This window comes from Fringilla coelebs, assembly GCF_963513975.1.
Source record: "Fringilla coelebs genome assembly, chromosome: 9".
NCBI classification, from domain to species: Eukaryota; Metazoa; Chordata; class Aves; order Passeriformes; family Fringillidae; genus Fringilla; species Fringilla coelebs.
Genome location: NC_140067.1, coordinates 240823 through 260667, shown reverse-complemented (window position 1 = coordinate 260667; position 19845 = coordinate 240823). Strand labels below are relative to the sequence as shown.

Below are 19845 nucleotides of genomic sequence, written 5' to 3'. Positions count from 1 at the left end.
TGCCAAGGCCAATCCCTGCATCCCTCTCTGTCTGCTCACCTGTCCCCCGGGAATTGCCGCCCCTGTGTCCAGACGCCCAGGTGTGGCCACGCCCGCAGCCCTGGGCGTGAGCTTTACAGGGGTACCTGCACAAGGCCACTTTAGTGGCACAAACACTCACCCTAACATCAGTCAGCCCACTGGCAAGCAGAGACAGACACTGAAGCTCAGGCCCTGCTGCAGTGGCAGGGCTTACTACAGCTAAACCCCTGGCACAAATGAAGGAGCTCCACAGGCTGGTACAGGTATTTAATAGGCCTGAGTGAACACACAGGCATGGGTATGGACAGAGAAAACACAACACTCTGAGACACGTGCAGACTGCACACAGAAATGCAACCATCTCTAGGACAGGAACGTCTCTAGGAGCAAACACACAGCAACCACTTGATCACGTCTGAGTTTCCAGTTCCATGTATATTGATATGAAGTGACTCACAGCACCAGTCCTGCTCATTTCAGTGTCTTTTCCCCACTTGAAAATGCAGTTACAGTCCCCCACTCTGTGGGGCTGAGGCTGCTGCACCCACCAAGCTCGGAGTGCCTAGAGGCTGCTGCACACTCAGCCCCAGCTGCCCGGCCCAAAAGGGTCCTGGGGGCCCAGCGCTGCCAGAGGTGCAGCAGGGTTGAGAAGAGAAGGGCAACCAGGCTGAGACAACTCTAAACTGACCACCCTCCCAGCAGCCTCAGCTGAGGTTCCACAGAACACTCCTGAGTGACTCCAGCAAAAGCAGAAGGCCAGGCTTTATGCATTTACATATACTTGTTAGAATTATTCTGATTTAACAACTTTAAACATTTCCACGTGCTGGGAATGCCCTGAAGTGTGGCCAGCAGCAAGCCTGGATGCCCAAGGGGAGGGAAGCCCTCCACAGGCTCCTGGCACAGGGGGCACTGTGCATGCAGGAGGGCTCCTCTCCCCTGGCATGGGTGGGGAAGATGCCAGGATAAAAGCCCTGCCTGCCTACAGGAGCAGGGGAAGTTCAGTCGGCCCAGTATTTCTCTGGTTTTCAAGAAAAACAAGGCAGACAGCTGTGGAACAATCCTTGTGATTACTGTCCTCATCCTTCCAAAGGAGTGCTGCTTCCTGGGCTGGCAAACACGAGCTTGTTTCAGTTGTCTGCTGCACGCTGAGGAGCTGCTCCAGTGAAACGTGACAGGTGGCTGTGCTACTCACAGCGAAGAGAGGAGTGACATCCCAGCCGGCACAAACCCACCACCAGCTGGGTGCCTGTGGCAGGACACAACACTGAGGGGCTGCAGGAAAAGCTCAGAGCAGAGTTTCTTCCCCATCCTCTTCTGAGGACATGACGAGCGGGTCTGGGTTTGCACTATCCTACAAAACAACAACCAAACACCACAGAAAACGTGCTGAACTCGGAGCTATGGGGTACTGCTGTGACATCTCCTACAAGGAGAGGCCAGAGTAACAGCAAAGTCGAGTGCTCCCAGGGCTCAGCCGATGCCATCAGAATCGCGACATGCTCCCGGAGGGGAGGGAGGCCAGAGGGGCTGTGAGAATTAGTGCCACAGCAAAGGGATTTATTTGCACGGGACTTTGGGAATAGAAAACAATGCAGAAGCCGCCACCCAAAGGATTTCTCACCCCCTGACCCAGCTACCATCAGCAGACATTTAAGGAACGGATAAGGAATGGGCCGAGGCGGTGCACCCCGTCTCTGACAGGAATCAGCCCGGGCACTGCTAGGGCAGCGGCCGCCCTTCGCAGGACTCACCTGCCGGCAACTGCGGCTCCTGTCGCCCACGTCAGCGGCTGCCGGGACACCTGGGCTCCCTCCGTCGGGACCGTCCTCCCTCTGCTCCGCGGCTCCTGCAGCGGGCCCGGCACTGGCCGGGACATCGGCGCCCTCGCCCTCTCTCGTGTTTTCAGGGGGTCCGGGCAGTTCGCCCCCGGCTCGCCCTCCTGCCGGCTCCATGCCGTCCGCCCGCCGCCCGTGCCTGCCCCGCGCCGTGCCGGTGTCCGCAGCCGCCGGCCGTGGCTGGGTGCCCGGGCACAGCCCCCCGCCTCCCGCGGACCCTCCTCTGCCCCTCGCTGCCACTCCCCCGTGCCCGGGGCCAGGGGCGCTCGGGGCGGGCTCTGCAGCGGGCCGTTCCCCCGGCGCCCTCGCTGCGAGCCCCTCTCGGTGCCGTGGGGGCCCGAGCAGCACCGTGCCCGGCTCCGGTTCCTGCTGCCGTGCCTCGCCCGCTCCTGCCGCCTGCCGCTGTCCCGCTCGCCCGGCAGCCGCAGGCGCTCCGGCCAGCCCTTCCCCGGCCCCGCCAGGCTCCCCGCCCGCCGCCCCGGCCGTGGCTGACCCCCGCTCTGCCCCTGCCCCGCTCTGTGCCCCCTGCTCTGCTCCTGTCACCCCGTCCTGTGCCGTCGCCCCTGTGCCCACCCCGCTAGCCCCGGGCAGGGCTCCTGGCCCGGCCTGGCCGCCCAGCACAGCGATGGCCACCAGCCCGGGCTGCCCTGCCCGGCTCCCGCACAGCCCCGCCGCCTCGCCCACCACCCCCTCCCCGGGAGACCTCCCCTTCCCTCTCACTTGCCCACGCCTCAGCCACCCCTCTGTCCCAGCTGCCGGCTCCTCTGAACCTGCTGTTTCATCTGCGGCCTCCTCTTCCTCGCCCGAGCCCACTCCGGCCGCCCCTGCAGACCCTCCCACCGCCTCTCCCTCGGGTTTTCCCTCCACTGCTCTCCCTGTGTCTGCTTTGCTGCCCTCAGATGGGTTTCCACTCCAAAGTGCTTCTGCTGTACCCTCCTCCTCCTGCACTGCCAGTGTCTCCTCCACCTGCAATGACCCTTTAGTGACAGGATCCCCCCGAGCATCCCCCAGTGCCCCTAACTCAGGTGCCACTTCCAGTACAGGATCCTTGTCAGGCTCCACAGACTCTTCCATTGTGTCCTCCACTCTCTGGAGAGCTTGGGCACTCTCAAGTGCTGCCACAGCTCCTGGGACAGCTTTCTCCATCTCCATCCACTCTTCCTCTGACACTTTCAGCTGGGAAAACTGGCTTGGCTTTACAAACCCTTCCCCTCCAGGCATTGTTTCTCCTGTTTCTATATCTCCTAGTGCTTCCCAGAGAACCCTAGGCGTCCCCATAGCCTCCTCCCTTTCAGAAAAGTCTTCTTCAACAGCCTTTTCTCCTTCAGGGCCCACAGCTCTGGCATTCCCATCTGCTGCCACATCAGCACCCTCCACAGCCTCCTCTCCCTCTGACACAGCACCCACCACCGTGTCCTTCCCTGCAGACCCTCCCTGCCCCAGGGACTCCCCTGCCTCCGACACTGGCTCACCCACCTCCTGCTCTGATGCTGGCCCCACGGCTCCTTTGAGGCCTTCCTCTGCAGCCTCCTCCTCCCTGGTGCCCCCAGCCCCCTCTGGCCCCTGGGGCACGGCTCTGTCTGCCCCCCATCCTGGCAGTGCCCCAGCTGCTGCCTTTCCCAGTGCCACCTCTCTGTCCACCCCCTCCAGCAGCCCCTCCTGCTGCCCAGGTGACATCTCTGTGCCCAGCTCCACTGCCTCCCCTGTCCCCGTTCCTTGGGGCTGTTCCTGTGCCCCGGTGCCCTCCTGAGGTGCGGATTCCTCCAGTGCATCCCCCTCTCCTGCTGCTTTCCCTGCAGCCTGTCCCTCAGCAGCTCCGTCCTGCTGCAGGGCTTGTCCTGTCGCCTGTCCTGCTCGCACCGCCTCTCCTGCTGCCTCCTGCACATCCAGGCTGCTTCTCCCTTCTGGCAGGAGCCTTCCAGCTGGTGCTGTTAGGAGATAGTCAAACATTGGCCTGCTCAGCACCCTGTCAGTGTTACCTGCTCCACAGGGTTAGTGCTAAAGGTGCCCTTTCTGCCCAGCCACAAGGGACATTGTTGGCCTGGGCACCCAAAGAGAACTTGCTGTGCTGCTTCTCATCACATCCCTGCACCCTGACCATGATTTAGTACTGCTGTTCTGGCATCTGGCATAAAGAATTTAACTGAAAATGTTGACACAAGGCCAGTCATGCTTGTCCTGCCTGCTCTGCCTCCCTCCCTACCTGCAGGGAGCTCGTGTGTGTGTGTGCAATACCTGTAGGCTTGACAGTGACACTCAGAAAGTCAGAAATAGCTGACAAACTGCTCATGTGAAATATGCACAGAAAAGACAAAGAACATTCAGCTTCCTGTGGATTCTGTAATTACTCCAGGGAATAATACAGAGTTAATTCCTGCCCCTGGGAACCAAGGCACTTCCCAAGGAGGCTGCAGACTACCAGGAAGCACATGGTACCTCACTACATTCCTGCTTTCCACAGCTATTTCCTGACTCACACTTTTTTCATGGCCTCGATTCTTCTCCTAGAACCATTTAACGGCCAAAAAAGCATTAATTATACATGACTACAGATGCCAGCTAGTCACCACCTGATTTTTTACAAGTTAGGAAAGAAAAAAAAGCGCACAGAGACTTTGGTAGCCAAAGGAAAGGGAAAGGGCAAACACTTTCATTAAAAGACATCAGGTAATCCTTGTCTCTGACTGACAGCCAATCTTACCTCCACTGGCACCATACTCTGTATTTGCTGTGTTCTTTTTTTCCTCATTGGCACACAAATCACCGGGCTCAGGGTCAGAATTCACAGGATGATCCTTTTTGGTTGCTTTTGCTATTTCCTCCTGGACTGGTTTGCAGTCTTCAAAAACTATCACAAAGAAAACAGGAAGCAAGAAAGAGAAACCATTAAAGAGCAAAAGGGGAGCAGAAGCCATTCAGCCATCTCAGTTTGAAATGGTTTGAAATTCATTTTTGGACAAATCCTTGAAACACTAGCAGAGAAACACCGAGGCAGTGTTAATGTTCTGAGTGGATATTGAGCTCACAGCAGCTCCCCATGCTGCACCACAAATGAGTGCAAGGCAAATGCAGCAGCACTGGCATGCAGAGCTGTGCAGAGGGACTGTACTCACCACCTCCTTCCTCACACCAAGGAGGCTCTTCGTTGCCATCCTCCATGCTCAATACTCTGCTTTCCCAAGGCACTGGAGGACGTTCCTCCTCCTCATTCATGTCACTTTCTCCTGACCCAGTCTGTTTGAATTCCCCATTAACCTCAGGATTTTGATGCTGCATTGCCATTATGTTTTCCTGAAAAATTTTAGTATCTTCCCTTGCTGTTAGATCTTCTGGTTTTGTCTTTTCTGCTTCATCTATTCCTTTCTTTTCCAGTGCAGAATTCTCCTGATTTTCTTCCACTCTGAGCAATTTCTTCTCCCCATTCTCATTTCCATTGTGTGCATGTGCTGCACTATCAGATGTACTTTTGATATTGCAGTCCTCTTTGCAATTCACATGGTCTGCCTTCATTTCAGCTTGAGAGTCAGTCTCAGTGCTGCACTGAGTGCTCATGGATGAGAGAGAGTCTGCAGGCCTTCCCTCTGAAAACAGCAAATTTTAATTTAGTATTTGTCACTAAACCTCTGCCTTCACTGGGCACTCACAAAGGGACACAGTCCCATCCAATAGCATTCTCTGAATTATACCATCTGAGGATATTGTGACAAAATTCCAGTAAGCATAAATAGAAGAACATTGCCCAGATGTATGAAGCATTAAAATTAAAGCTATTTACAGTGGAGGTTTTTTTTTTCTGATAATAGAAATAAATCAAAAATTTATAGAGTAGTTCTATCAATCACACAGAAATACACCTCCAAATGCATCTCTAAATATGGCTCAGACAGGGTTTAGCACAGACTCTTGAGCTTCATTTGATAAAAGGCTTCAACCACAGCAACAATCCCCCAGTGCCCTTCTGTTAACTCATTGAATATTAGAAAGATCTCCAAAACCATGTATAAACCCTTCTGGTTGAACTGGAGATGAAGTTCACTGTGTCCTCTAAAAAAACATACAGGCATCATCATATTAAAATCAGAAATGGAAAATCTGAGGGGAGAAAAGGCCATAATCCTTCATCTAACAGTGAGGTGAACAGCAGAGCTGACTGCTGCACAGCCTTGCTGCTGTCCACAATCTACACGGGTTCAAGAAGAGATTGGTCTAACTCAAGACCGAAAAATCTAGTCAGGCCAAGAAAATAAAAGTGCCAGAGCTATAATCCATGCAGAAAGGCATGTTCTGAAAAGCATGTTGCACCAAGAGACCTTACAGCCCCATTTAAAGATTCCCACTCAGAGTACTATTCCTCCATCACAGAAAAACCAAGCTCCTCTACAGACAGAACCACAGAACCACAGAATCAGCTGAGTTGGAGGGGGCCCACGAGGGTCATCAAGTCCAGCTCCCAGCCCTGCACAGCACTGTCACCTTTCCCTGCTGACAATCTATTTCCAGATCTGTGGCACAGCCAAACAAACTAGGGCTGTATTCAGGCCCTTAAAGACAGCAGTTTTACAGCCCAGGGTGGCCTGTCCGCTTTCCTGGGACCCCCCAGAAGGTGTCGGGGGTCCCAGATTCCCACATGTGAGTGCCTGCTGGCATGGGGGGCTGTCCTGCCAGGTTCTGGAAGCCTGCCAGCTCCATCTCCATCTCGGCACCTGAACAGCTCAGTTCAGTGAGAGCCCATCTCTCACTGCCAGGGGCTGCCTGCCCTTGAGTAACTCAATTAATAGCAGATAAAACAGCTGTCTTGTAGCATTTCAGTAGGAAGGGCATACCCTTTCCTATGCAGACCCAACATACATGCCAACTGTAAAACATGCATCCCGTCAGCTTCTCCAAGCCTTGTTATGAACAAAACCAACCTGGTAGATCATCTTCAGAGTCCCTGTTATCAGAATATCCACCACTTTTATCTTTCTCACTGTCAGAGGCCTGCAGTGCCTTCTGAGATGAGGTTACACTCTCCTTTCCATAGTCGAAATTATGGTTTTTATCATCTGAGGATGACTTTGACATTCCATTCATTTGATCACCAGTCTGTCCCTCTTCATTAACTTCTTCATCTGCTTCAAAATCTTCATCATATTCTAAAATAGAAGAATTGTACTGTGAGACAGGAAACAGAATTCACAATTTAAAAAGTGCTTTTTAAGCAGATAGAAACACTGAGCCAGTGTTAATGTCTAAGTTGTTATTAATTACCATCATTAATCTCCTTTTGCCCTTGAATTTGTACAGTCTTTTTAAAGCCATGAGAGAATCTAAGACCACAGACAGGAATTGTAAGAGCATATTATCATAAAAAAAATTGTGTTCTTCATAGAGTAGCAAAAATGTAGCAAAACTACATGCGTTAAAACAAAAATAAACAAAATTATCAGCCCTGGAAAGTACTAGAAAAATTTAGAGCTGGGAAAACTCAGAAATTAAATGTAAGAATCTCTTACAACAGGAGAAAAACTGGTTGTGATGAAAAAACTTATAAGCAATTGAGAAAGCTGGAGAAAAGTAATATCTTATAGTGCAAAGTACAATAAATGTATATTGACATGGCTAAATAGCAAAGAAGTGCCTTATAAGCGCAATGAATTTATGAACTCCAGCCAAAGGGCATTGCAGAGGCACTCTGTTATCACAGCGCTCTAATGTGCTCCTCCAGGGCCCAGGGGAACTCAGTACAAACAAAGCCTGCCCAGAATTACCACTCATATCCACATTCTGGAATTCAGCCAGGCATCTGAGAGATCTGAGAGATCACAGGGTAGGCTGAGCTGGGAGGGATCCGCACGGATCCTCGAGCCCAGGTCCGGCCCTTCGCTTTGCTGGGCTCTGGAGGTGAAGACCCTCTTCGTGCAGATGCATTGGAGAAGCTCCCCTTCCCCCAAAGCTGTGCTTGCACATCCCAGGCACCAGCTCGGGGATGTCGGGGATTCCCACCTGGAATCCAGACCTGCCCTGCTCCCTGCGCACGCAGGGAACACACCTGCACCACGCAGGCCAGCTGCACTGCTGCCACACCAGCTGTCCCTTGTGGCCATCATCCTCACTTTGCAGATTTTATTGCTGCCCTCCTTTCCTTCCATCAGGGCTTTTAACATACAGAAGTGAGACAACACCAAGAAAAGAAATGAAGAGTTCCTGATGCAGAATCAGTTAGGCAAACAAACAATTACCAAGACAATGAGAACTAAGGGAATAAGGAGATTTATTTTTCTGTATTAAAAATCAATTGAGATTCCAATTGCAGTGTTGGCAGTGAGGTCTCTGTCAGAAGGGCAGTTCCTCCTGAAGGATAAAGGCTTCGTTAATCCCAAACACACATCCGGAGGGACTAACGACTCTCAGCTGAGTAGTAATACTGCAGAGCTGTGAAAGCAAAAATAGGAATAGGAAGTAGGGATTAAAATCTCTCTGTGAATATGATTGCCTCCGAAAAAGATTATGATAAGGGGGAAGCAAAGGCAGAGACTGAGCTTGATGCCTCTTCCATAGCTGAGTACACCTTCCAGTATCCCAGATTGCTCCAAGCCCCGTCTGGCTTGGACTTGAATGCTTCCATGGATGGGCCAGGCACAGCTGCTCTGGTGAACCTGTGTCATTGCCTCATCACCCTTCCTTACTCACTTTCTTGGCTCTTGCAAACCACCTCATCCTGTTGCATGGCTGAAAGGAGCCCCTCTGATTCTGTGGCCCAGATACAGACATCACCACATTTCTCATGCCCCAGTCAAAGCTGGCGGTCCACAATCCCAGGCCTTCTCCAGAACCATCCCCTCCCATTTCTCATCCCCTGCTCATGGTTGGGAATACTATACCACTTTCACTGGTGGTTTCCTGAGTGGTGCCTTCAGTCTCCACAAAAGATTGCTCTCCCTGAGTGGTGCCTTCAGTCTCCACAAAAGATTGCTCTCCCTGAGTGGTGCCTTCGGTCTCCACAAAAGATTGCTCTCCTTGAATGGTGCCTTCAGTCTCCACAAAAGATTGCTCTCCCTGAGTGGTGCCTTCGGTCTCCGCAAAAGATTGGTCTAGCGTTTCTTCTTCTTCTTCCTCCTCTTCCTCTTCTTCTTCTTCGCAGCACTCCTCTCCAGAGTCCAGCGTTTCGTCAATAGTTCCCGTGCTGTCGTCCTGGCTGGGGATGGTGAGTGACACGGAGCCTTCGATGGATTTCCAGAGCACGCTGCTGTCGCAGGGCTGGCTGTGCGCGCAGTGCGGAGAGCAGGTGCACATGTGCGACTTCGTGTAGCACTTAATCTTCCTCTTGGGAGGGTACAGCTTTTTGTCCAGACCCATCGCAAGGAAGCACCTATAAAATAACACAAATTGGGAAGTATCACGTTTTTGTTCCTTTGAACAACAGAGGGCAGCAGGCATAGTGAGTTTAGCTTGCTGTTAGCAGGGGAACCAAGCACCGTCTGCCTCTGCGCGCCGCAGTGGCTCACGAGGAGAAGCACCCTGAAATCCGAGAGCTGCCCCAGCACAGATGCAGCTCTTCCTTGAAGGACAGTAATGCTGCCTACACTAATAGGTGACAACTGACATACAAGCAGAACCAAAATTATTACAAATGCCCGTTAATTTGAAGCTGCACCGAGCAGTGGCTGTGAAGACAGAACCACTGAGAAAGGCAGACAAGCTCTGATGTATTCTGGATCCAGATCCTGCTGTAACTCCCAGTAGTGTGATAACTGAGGGTTTGTGGATAAGACTGGGGGTTTCTGTGCTTGTCGGCTGGGTCTAAGAACTGTGGGGGAAGAAGTTTGAAAGTTAGTAATTTTCTGTTTCTGTTCTGTTTACCTACTTAAAAGAAACCCGAACAGATGGAAAACAAAGCATTTTGAATGAGTTGTTGAGAGTGCCCCTCTTGTGTAAAATGGAGTGATATGCTCCCTCTCTCTTACAGTCAGGAGCTGTACAGAAATGCTGGACCTTGGCCAGCAGAAAGCTCTTAGACCAAGGCTTGCAGCACGGTGCAGAAATCACTGCAGCATCACCTCCTTGTAGCCAAAGCCTTGACCCACCAGGGACTTTTACTGGGAACCAGAGTGGGCATTCAATGTACGTCACAGAGCAGAAAACAAATACAAGTGCACTTGGTCTGAAGGGCTGTGAAATAGTCATTTATGGGGAAAATCAGGTAAATGGAGATGATTTTTAGTCATCAGATAAGGTTGGCAGGATTGATAAGAGGCAGGAAAAGAGAGATATCACTAAGAGTAAGAGGGAAAGGGGGACAGAAAGGGGGAGTAACTTAGGAATTAATTAATCCAGTTTTTGGATTCTATAATTAAATTCTGGAAATTCACTTCAAATCTTTATAGAAATCACAAAAAGCTGAGATTGGGGCATTTCCTAAAATCTATAGCCACTATAGCCATTTTGGATTCAGATGCTTCTCACTCCTTTGAACATGCAATGAACATGCAATGACCATAAATAATGTTTGTTGTTAGACTGAAGGAAAAACTATGGTACAATAAACTAGAATTTTTTTCTTAGAATTCAGTCCTTATCTGAAGGAACAGAGTACACCTCTGTGAAGAGTCTCTTGTTCCAACTGCTAGCCGCTCTTTTAAAAATTATTTATTAAAATAACACAAAAGATGTTAAATTATCCACATGTCCATAAGTTTATGTATGGCCTGAATTAACAATTACAGAAAAGGAAGACTCCAATTGAAGTCTCTTGGCAGAATCACAGCTGTTGGTCACAGCACTGACATTTGCCCAAGACCTTTCTGCACAGATTTGGTTTCTGAACCATGGCAAATATTCAGTGCTGCCTTATTCTGAAGCTCGGATGATTACAACAGAATCTCACTTCAGAGGCAGAGCTGTTTAAAAATCAATTATCACAAAACAAGCCTCTGGAAACCACAGCTAACTGAGCAGCAGGCTCAGTATTCATTCCACTGCCCCTGTGCCACAGGCACAGGGGTGGCACACGTAGCCCACCCCAGAGCCATGCCCCGTGCTCCAAGCACTGTCCCCACTCTGTGCACACCCAGGGGAGGCTGAGCAGCCAGGGGAGCCAGCTGTGCCCTTGGATGGCAGACCCTGCCAGGGGCCCTCCATCCTGCACCTTCCACGGGGCACTGAGAAACAGAGCGGGCTCCACAGAGCTGCCTGCAGCCAGGGAGATGAAAGAAGAGAAACAAGTCAGAAGCCCTCTAAGCTCAGTCCCTGTGAGCAAAGTGCACCTTGTCCATACCTGTAGCAAGGAGGGGCTCCTGCCACATGGAGCACCTTGAAGTAGGTGTTTCTGCGGCGCAGCCGGCACGGCCTCTTACTCTGGAAGCCTCTGTACTCACAGCAAGTGCTCAGCCTGTCGACTTGGAGCCCGTTGAGAAAAAAGGTGAGGCTGAACGGGTAACCAAGGTACCTCTTGGAGATGAACTGGAAGGTATCTGCAATTACAGAAAGAAAGGGTTCAAAGAAAAACATTGTGCCTCATTGTCAGCCCGCAGCAACTGCTGTACCTTAACTCCACCACCGCAGTAGCCAGCCCTCTGTGGACAGGCACAGCCCTCTGTGGACAGGCACTGGCGTGCTCAGGTCTGTTCAACAGTTGGTTAAACTCTACCCCTGCACACACACAGCCCTGGCTCTTGCCAGCCCCAGAATCCTAAGGTGGGACAGCCAGGCCAGGTGTCACACTGTCAGTTTGGCCACTCACTGCTACAGCAGGACAAAGACCAGAGCCTCCCAGACATTTCCTGTGGCCGGTTTCCCAGAACACAATTCATCTTTTACTGCTGTGATGAAATTGCACTCACACAAAAAGAGATGGGAACCAGGCTCCCACTATGTACTTTTCCTTCTGGAATAAGAAGCAACATTCACTGATGCCTATTAGCAACTCAGATAAACCCCTTTTAAGGACAGTTCATTACTACAACTGCTCTATTAACCATATATCTCTTGAGAAAATTGGCATAAGCCACAAGTATTTTGTTAAATCAATTCTCTAAATTCTTCTACCATCATTGCCAAAGTAATTGTAACCTCCCTTTCAATCACGGGACAGTAGATCCAGGTTTAATGTGGAGGCAGATGGCATAAACACCCCTGGATGCATTTATCTTGACCAAGATGAGCTGTAATCATTCTGATGTCAGGGCAAAGTTTTAGCAAAAAAACAATGTTGCCACAATCAATATGAACTCTCTGGCTCCATCCTTACCTCCTTCCAACAGGTCGCCTTTATAGACACAGATGTTTTCTGTTCCACAGTATTGCTGATTGACTTTGATTTCATCCTTGTGATCACGGAGTGACACATGCTTACTCTTTCCTAGGTAGATCATGGTGACCAAGGCGTTGCTGCATAATGGGGACTTGGGGAACCCATTGGTATTCTGCAGCAGAAAATGCACAGAAATGCCTTCAGCTCCCAGCTCCAGCTAGGGGCAAAAACAAAGCTCACATCTGTGCAGCCCACGCTTGAGATTTCCAGGCTTTTATAACACGTGCTGAGCTGATTAAATGGGGAAGTGTTTGTAATGTGCAGAGGGTGTGGGATACATTTCCAACTGAAAACCCAATGCATTGAATAGCCCCAAATTTCAAGGACCAGGTTTAATGACTCATATCATCCCACCCAGTCCGGGGTTCCTACAACTTTATTTACAGGAGTTAAAACTGGCTGGAGACAGTGTAACTGATGCAGCGTTCATAGACTCAAGGCATTTCACAAATCCCTGAGATTCTAGTGCCAGAGACCAGATCAGACTGACTGAAGTGGCAGGCTTTGAATAACTGTTGATCTAGGTTGTTGTTCGGCACCTTTTTTCTCCCCAGCTGACGGAAAACACCAAATGTTTTAGTTTACAGGGACATGCATAGCAATTATACATTTTAATAGTTACGCACTTTCTTTATGCAAATTAGGTATGCACATCTTTCAGCATTAAGCAAAGACACCAGGGAGGAATGTAATACACCTGTATGTGGACAGAGACTACTTACATTGATCAAAAACTGTTCATTGAATCCAGTAGTGGGATGAAACCATCTCTCCACGGGCAGCCCACGTCTGATTCCGGGGATGCACCTGTCCCCCACGTGCGGGCGGGGCGGCGGCACTGGCGCCACACGATGACGGCGCTTCGGGGGTTGGAACAATGACAGACCAGCCATGTACTGCATGGGATCCCTAAACTTTTGCTCACTGCTCTGCCCCTGGAAAAACATTTCAATGAAGTGACACAGCTTCTGCAAAACCAGCTCCCAAGCATAGGGAACTGGCCATGGTCTTAATTCGTGGTACACTGAGCAACAGGCATCCTTCTGAAACAGCTCCTTAACTCAGGGCCTGAAATTTTGCCCACGAAAATATTTCTGTGCAAAACCCCTTTCTTTTAATTTGCAAGGCAACATTCATATTGCTTGAAAATGTCACCTTCAGAGATTCAGACAGCACTGCACACCAAACCCTGGCTCCAGCACCACCGAGATCTCATCTCAGACAGAACCCTGCACAGCCCTGCAGCACTGCTGCTCCCTTGCAGCTGGAAAGCACATCCCCAGAGCAGCCAGTCGTCCAACAGAAACATCACTTGGCACCAGTTATACAAGATGTGCTTCCTCATCTGAATAGAGATTTAGTCCTCTTGCAGAATGAAATGGACCACAGCCCATACGAGTAAGGCATTCCTAGAGAACAAGTTCTGTAAACACTGCATGCTGTGGCTCTGAGTTCTGCATCCTGTTCTCAGAATTTACATGTGATTTAGCTGTTTTGTCCGTTGTGAGCACTAAAGAAACCATTAAATCACCTATAATTTGAGTAGACATAAACAGGACCAACCAGCACATTCTTGGAGGTAGAATCACGACTGTCCTAATACACAGCAAACACGGATCAGAGGGAGGTATTTACACAGTGTCTGCCAGCCAGTGGTAGCAGATCACAGTCCCATTCCAAAGCCTCTCACCCCATGGAATGCATATCACAAAACCAATTACATATTGTTTTTCTAGAACAGAAGACAACCCCAAATATCACTTGAAAGTAACTGCAAATATATCAAGACCACGTTTGGCTCTCATTCTCTAAGCCCACTAGTGTGATTTAGTAGAAGGAATGATCAAAAAAAGGAATTTTTCGCTACTTTGCAGCTCCTTCATAGATGATGATGAAAACTCATAGGACTTGCAACTGAAAATATTCCGAAGTTCCTGGAGTCAACCAGGGGCTGCCTCTCTCTCCATTTAAGAGAAAATCTACACAGCGGGAGAAAATTTTGTATGCAAAAAGATTTTATACTATAGAAGATAAGTGACCACATTTTCCCTCACTGTGAGCAAGAACTGGCCAGTAAGACAGTGTCTTGAAAATTGCAGGGAAGAGAAAAAGGACACTTTAAATAAAAGTTGATGCCATTTGAAAGGGATGTTCCCTGTTGTGTACAGTTTTGGGAACCACAGTACTTAAACAATATTATAAAACTGTCACTAAAGTGGGACAGTTTATTTTCAGAATGAAGTACAGCCTCACCCCACAGGCAAACTGCTGATAATGTTCCAGTGCATGGCACTTCTGTTTGGAAGCCTTTGATACAGACCCTGCTGCAGCCCCGCCAAGAAAGGGCTGGAGGCGAGGGGGCTGCTGTATATTTCCTGGAGCTGTATTTGGTCACAAGGAACTCTGCAAAAGGAGAAAGAAAACAATGACAAAATCTCAGTGTATAGCTTCCAGTGCAGAGCAGCACCACAAAGAAAAATAATAGCACTGATGAAGACATCTGGAAGTGGTGAGTGATTTCAGGCACCTACAGGACATGACATTTTCTAGTCTGCCTCCAAAGAGCCAGACCCCTTTAGACACCTCTAACTGACCATTCAAAACGACTCTTGGCCACAAATACAAGGTTTGCTACTATGTCATCACCACGCAGTCTTGTAGCAAACACAATGGACTCAGAAACTGTAGCAGCGTGCTATGGACTTCAGCACATGGACCCAGGGAGAATGCACAACAAAAACATACCTAGTTTTGTTCAATGTTCAGCTCTTTCTGACTGTTTTATTTCTGTTTTCCTTGTATACCCTTCAGAATACCAAGTTAAAATGTTAACATCCAACAGCACTGTTTAGCTGAGGCTAACTCACCACCTTAGGGACGACAGGCTCCTTGGATCGGTAATAATAACGTCCATCACCATAATCAAGTCTAAGTCTGGGTCCCCTCTGTATGAAAAGAAGGTCATTCAGGACTCAAAAGTTTCTCTTCAATCTGCATCAATTACCATTATTCATATAGAGAACGAGTTGAAACTGGCTTAGATATTTGACCTTTGACTTCAGGCTTTAGTACCATTATATTTCAAGTATATTTTCATTATATTAACATTCCTTCTTGGCTGTTAACAAAGAGCAAAAGTCAGAGCTCCTAGACACAGCCTTCTGAAATGAGCTCCAGTCTGATTTCATTCCTTTAACTCTGTTTTCTAAAAGACCCCCACCATTTTCAGGACTTTAAAACATGCATAACCTTGTCTATAGCCCCTGTGTCCACTGACAATGCTCAACACACTGATACTGGCCTGCCTGAGGCCAGGAGGCAGCTAAAAGCAAAAGACTGAAGCAGATTTATCAGACAGCAAAGGTTTTTGGGGTTTTTCCTAGGTTCTGATGCGCCATTCCTGCAACACTACGGGTTCCTCTTTAACACAACCCAGCAAGCAGGAAATGAGCCTCAAGTGATGAAGGATGAGACCCTGATCCAGGCAGTGCATGTTTGGTACTAAGGTCCATGGGCACACTTTCAGCTGTCTGTGCTTCCATGGCAGCCCTTGGAGAGGCTGGTGAAACTCACCCGTTGTGAGCGACCGGTGCGTTCTCCGGACACCAGCGGACAGAGCGCGTGGTGTTTCCTCGAGGCGACTGGGGGGTGTGGGGAGTATATGTGGGCCACTTCTCCCATTACTCCCTCCATCTGAAAGAAAGGAATTTGTGTCTCTGAGGCACTGCATCCAAAACCAGCGATGTCTGCCTCATTACATCTGTCTTTCACTGGACAGCTGTGACAATCAGCTGGCCTGGACCTGATGGAACAGTTGGTTAAGGAAAGAAAGGAAATCATGGGAGAACATGAGGGACAAGCAAAAAGACTTGTCCCCACCTCTGATTCATTTTCCTGCAGCTCTCTCCAGCTGCTGACCCACTAGATTCAATTCATGTCTGTTTCTGTGTATCTCACAATTCTTGGTTTGTTTGAAGGTCTCTTTCTTTTTTAAATTTGAGCGCACCTGCCACTTTTCTGCTGTGACTGCAGCCTCTCCCCAACTTCTCATCTCACCAACCCAGTGCTGGGATGGCTGCCCCACTGGAAACAGAGACAGCTCTGTCTCTCACCCTCCCTTGCTCAGCCATCTGCCTCTCTCCTTTCCTTTCAGATGAGCGACTCAGATGAATTCACAGAACAGATGAGGTGAGAATTAAATTACACCGCTGGCTCCAGCCAGGCTCCTGCATCCCAGCATGGCAGCACAGCACACACAGATCAGGTGTCTGCAGGTGTCTTTCTGAAGGAAGCAGTTCTGGTTTACGTTCCAAAGTTACTCAAGCCCAGGATAGCAGTGCCAGAATCGCTGCTTCCATGGGGTGACTCCCTACCACACGAGTTCCATCAGCAAATTACACCTTTGCAATTTCCATAGTGACCAGGAAAATCTCCTCTCTTTACCCCATGACTTGCTCATAGATGTATTATTTACAGTTTAACAGACCTGACATTGTTTACCAGCTGCTCAGTGAAGCAGCCACCTTCTCAAGGCACTCTTCCCAAAGCATTCAGGTTCCTAATACAGAAATAAAATTCTGAGCATGTTTCTGCCAAAATGAAGATGATTTTTCCCATATGAATTCAGGTGATTGCATGGGGAGAAGAACCATTGACTTCTATGGGATTTCCATGACTATAACTAGAGAATCAACTTCAACCTACATGACACCTAAATGAAGACTCCCATAACCTCTTTGATTTCTCACACGCCAGTTCTGCCCAAATCCTGTGGAGAGGCAAACAACCAAACACATGAGCTCAGTGCTCATCAGCAGTCAGAAGCAGGGAGGTATAGAATAACTGGGAGGAGAACGTATCTTGAATTATTCATTCTGTTATGGTTCCCCATTTCAAAACAGAAATAGTAGAACGAGAAAAGGTAAAAAAATAGCAATGGTAATGAGAAGGCTGGAATGGTTCACATAAGAAAAATTCAGACTGAGCCTTCAGCTTGGAAAACTGAGAAGGAATGTGGAGAATGTATGTAAAACCACAGATGCCTTGGAAAAAGAGAACATTTAATAACTTCTGTCATACTGAGAACAATGGAGCATCGAATAGACATATCAGACAGCAGATAAATTCATTACTATGCAGAAATGCAAGGAGGTACCATTTAATGCAATTCATGATGCAATTCAAACCAAGAACGCTGCAGAAGTAGAATAACTAGATTCAGAAGGAATTAAATGCATAAATGGAAGCTCCTGAACTTCTGGACAAAGGACAAAGGAGATGTAACTGGGGCAGGATCATCCTCTACTTGCCTGTTTCTTATACTTTTCCACATCAGAGAAAGAGCACTTGTCTCAATGATTAACTGGTCAGGCTCATGGTTACTACTCAATAGAGGCAAAACTGCCAAGTCCCATCAGCAGTGCTGAAGCCTTACCTTGACTGGCTGCATCAGCCCTTTCCTTGCAGAATAATCAAGTCTCCTGTTCACCCCCAGCTGATGATGATGCTATCAACACAAGAGGAAGAGAAATCCCATTACTAGCCACCATGAGATGTCAGTGTGTGCAAGAACTCTTGCTTCTGTCTGGCTTGTCTTATGCCTTCTCCCTGGCCACTATCCTCATTGAGCCCTGTAATAGAACTACTGTGGATTGAATCTATTTGCATTTCACCTGCATATATTCACACAGCCAAGGGAACCACTGAGCACTGGTAAAGTTGGTAAAGTTGTAGGAACCAACTCCTTTCCTGATATCCCACAGGAACGTGCCCAGATTTTGTACTCAGACAACATATATATAAATATGTTCAAACTGGTTTGGTTTTATCAGAATTTTTGTAAGCAAACGAGTCCTGTGAATATCATCTGATAATCTGAGAGCTGTCAAAAAGCAGTAAGGAAACCAGGACAGTGCCTGCTCCCATGATAGCATGGTTTGACAATGAGAAGCCCATGGAGATCTCATGTGGGGAACCTCAAGCACAAAGTCTGTCCTTTTTCCCAGCAGGAAAGAGCCTTGCAAGAGAGCACGAGGGCACACATGGAAAACAGTCCAGCACAAGTGAGCAGCCCTTGGCTGTCAGTGAGGAAACACCTGAGAAGGCTCACACATCCTCAGTAAGGGCACACCTCAATGTCAAGGACCTTGTGATATATGGCATCAGCCAAGCACTCCTGGACGTGTCTCTGGTGGTCCCTCCTTATGGCATTGAGGCGGTATTCCTTCTCAGGTATTATTCTTCCACTCCTTGAGATCTGCCATACACAAACAGAATGTTACTGAAAAGGAGAAGATGAAATAAAGTGTGCTTTGAAACAGTACCATGTCCCAGAAGACCACTTCCTCCTCCTGGTTTGTTTCCACCTCTGGAACTCACCTTCCAGCACTGTATTATCTTTGACCCCATGGAATCCACCAGCCAGATGGAAGGAGCAGCAGCCACATTTCTAATAGCCTAGGGCTCAGCCTTACCCTTCACAGGCCGCTGCCCAAAGGGGTGGAAAGGATTAAACACTTGCTGCCCTACTGCACCTGCCTGTGCAAAAGAGTCACACCTAGGAGGGCACCAGTTTTTTCTAACAAAATGTTCAGCATATTCCTCTTTACCAAATCCTTCAGTTTTCCATTAAACACTTCTGAAAATTAACACTGAAGCTATTTAAACAAGTCAAAGATGCTTACATTTCACAGTGTAAAAACCATTAATGAGCCAATATAATGCTGCATATCTGCAAACTGAAACACTTTGCAGAGGGAAACTCGAATGAGCAAAAGGAAATATTGGGGGGGGGGGGGAAGCATAAAAACATTTTTAATTGAATGTAGAATTGAGGGAAACTTTTCTGTCTCACCAGTCCTGATTTCTGAAGATGTCTTCTTATCCGGGCATTGCTGAAATATCCAACCAGGTGTTTGTCTGTAAGACTGTTATAGGTTTCAAGAATACTGCAATAAAAAAAAATGGAGATGTTTATAATCCCCTTGACTGACAAATTATTACAGTCTACATTAAACAGAGCTACCCAACAGTTTGCTACACAAAATGTTGCCTTAGTAAATCATCCTGGATTTGGTCAGGCAAATGCTCATCAGATTATGTAAAAGCAATATCTTGTGGCCTCCTGGAAATTCGTATCAGAAACACATGACTGGTAGCTCAGGCCAAGAGCTGAGTGTGGAACAGTGCTGCCACCACTGCATGGGGACTGCCAGGCCAGCCCCGACAGCTCCTGCCCCAGCAGCTCCCAAACAGCTCCTGGGATAAGCCCTGGCCCTGGGCAGCGCCGTGTGTGCCTGCAGCTGGAGTCCAGCTGCACAGACACAGCTCCCCAGCCGCCCTTCCAGGGACACCTTCCACCATCCCAGGCTGCTCCAAGCCATCCAATCCGACCTGAGCCCTTCCAGGGATGGGGCAGCCACAGCTTCTCTGGGCAGCCTGTGCCAGGGCCTCACTACCATCACCACAGTTACCAAAGATCAGTGTTTCAAAATACTGAACCTCAGATGTGAAAGCTAAACACAGAAACTGAAGCATTCATAATTAGCAGTTTTATTTTTCAACTATTCTTAGCGCAACCGTATCTTACTTCACCCTCTGGAAAACAGGACAAATAGAGAAGTAAGTGACACTAGGATGCAGTTGGTAATACTCTAAATCCTTTCACATTTGTACAGCTTGCACCCTCAGGTACAT

The 19845-nt window shown here is 48.6% G+C and overlaps 1 protein-coding gene across 1 annotated transcript; it reads right to left on the bottom strand.

The window, feature by feature from the left end:
- Window positions 1-279: 279 nt before the first annotated feature.
- Window positions 280-19845, bottom strand: ERICH3 (glutamate rich 3; the record flags this gene model as incomplete). Its single annotated transcript, XM_084210939.1, has 15 exons — window positions 280-1375; window positions 1776-2836; window positions 4561-4707; window positions 5324-5440; window positions 6770-6994; window positions 8723-9210; window positions 11116-11311; window positions 12088-12262; window positions 12873-13118; window positions 13714-13746; window positions 17585-17656; window positions 18281-18406; window positions 19004-19097; window positions 19739-19746; window positions 19834-19845. The coding sequence occupies 15 exons, from the start codon at window positions 19843-19845 to the stop codon at window positions 1310-1312; spliced, it is 3066 nt and encodes a 1021-aa protein (XP_084067065.1). The 3' UTR covers window positions 280-1309.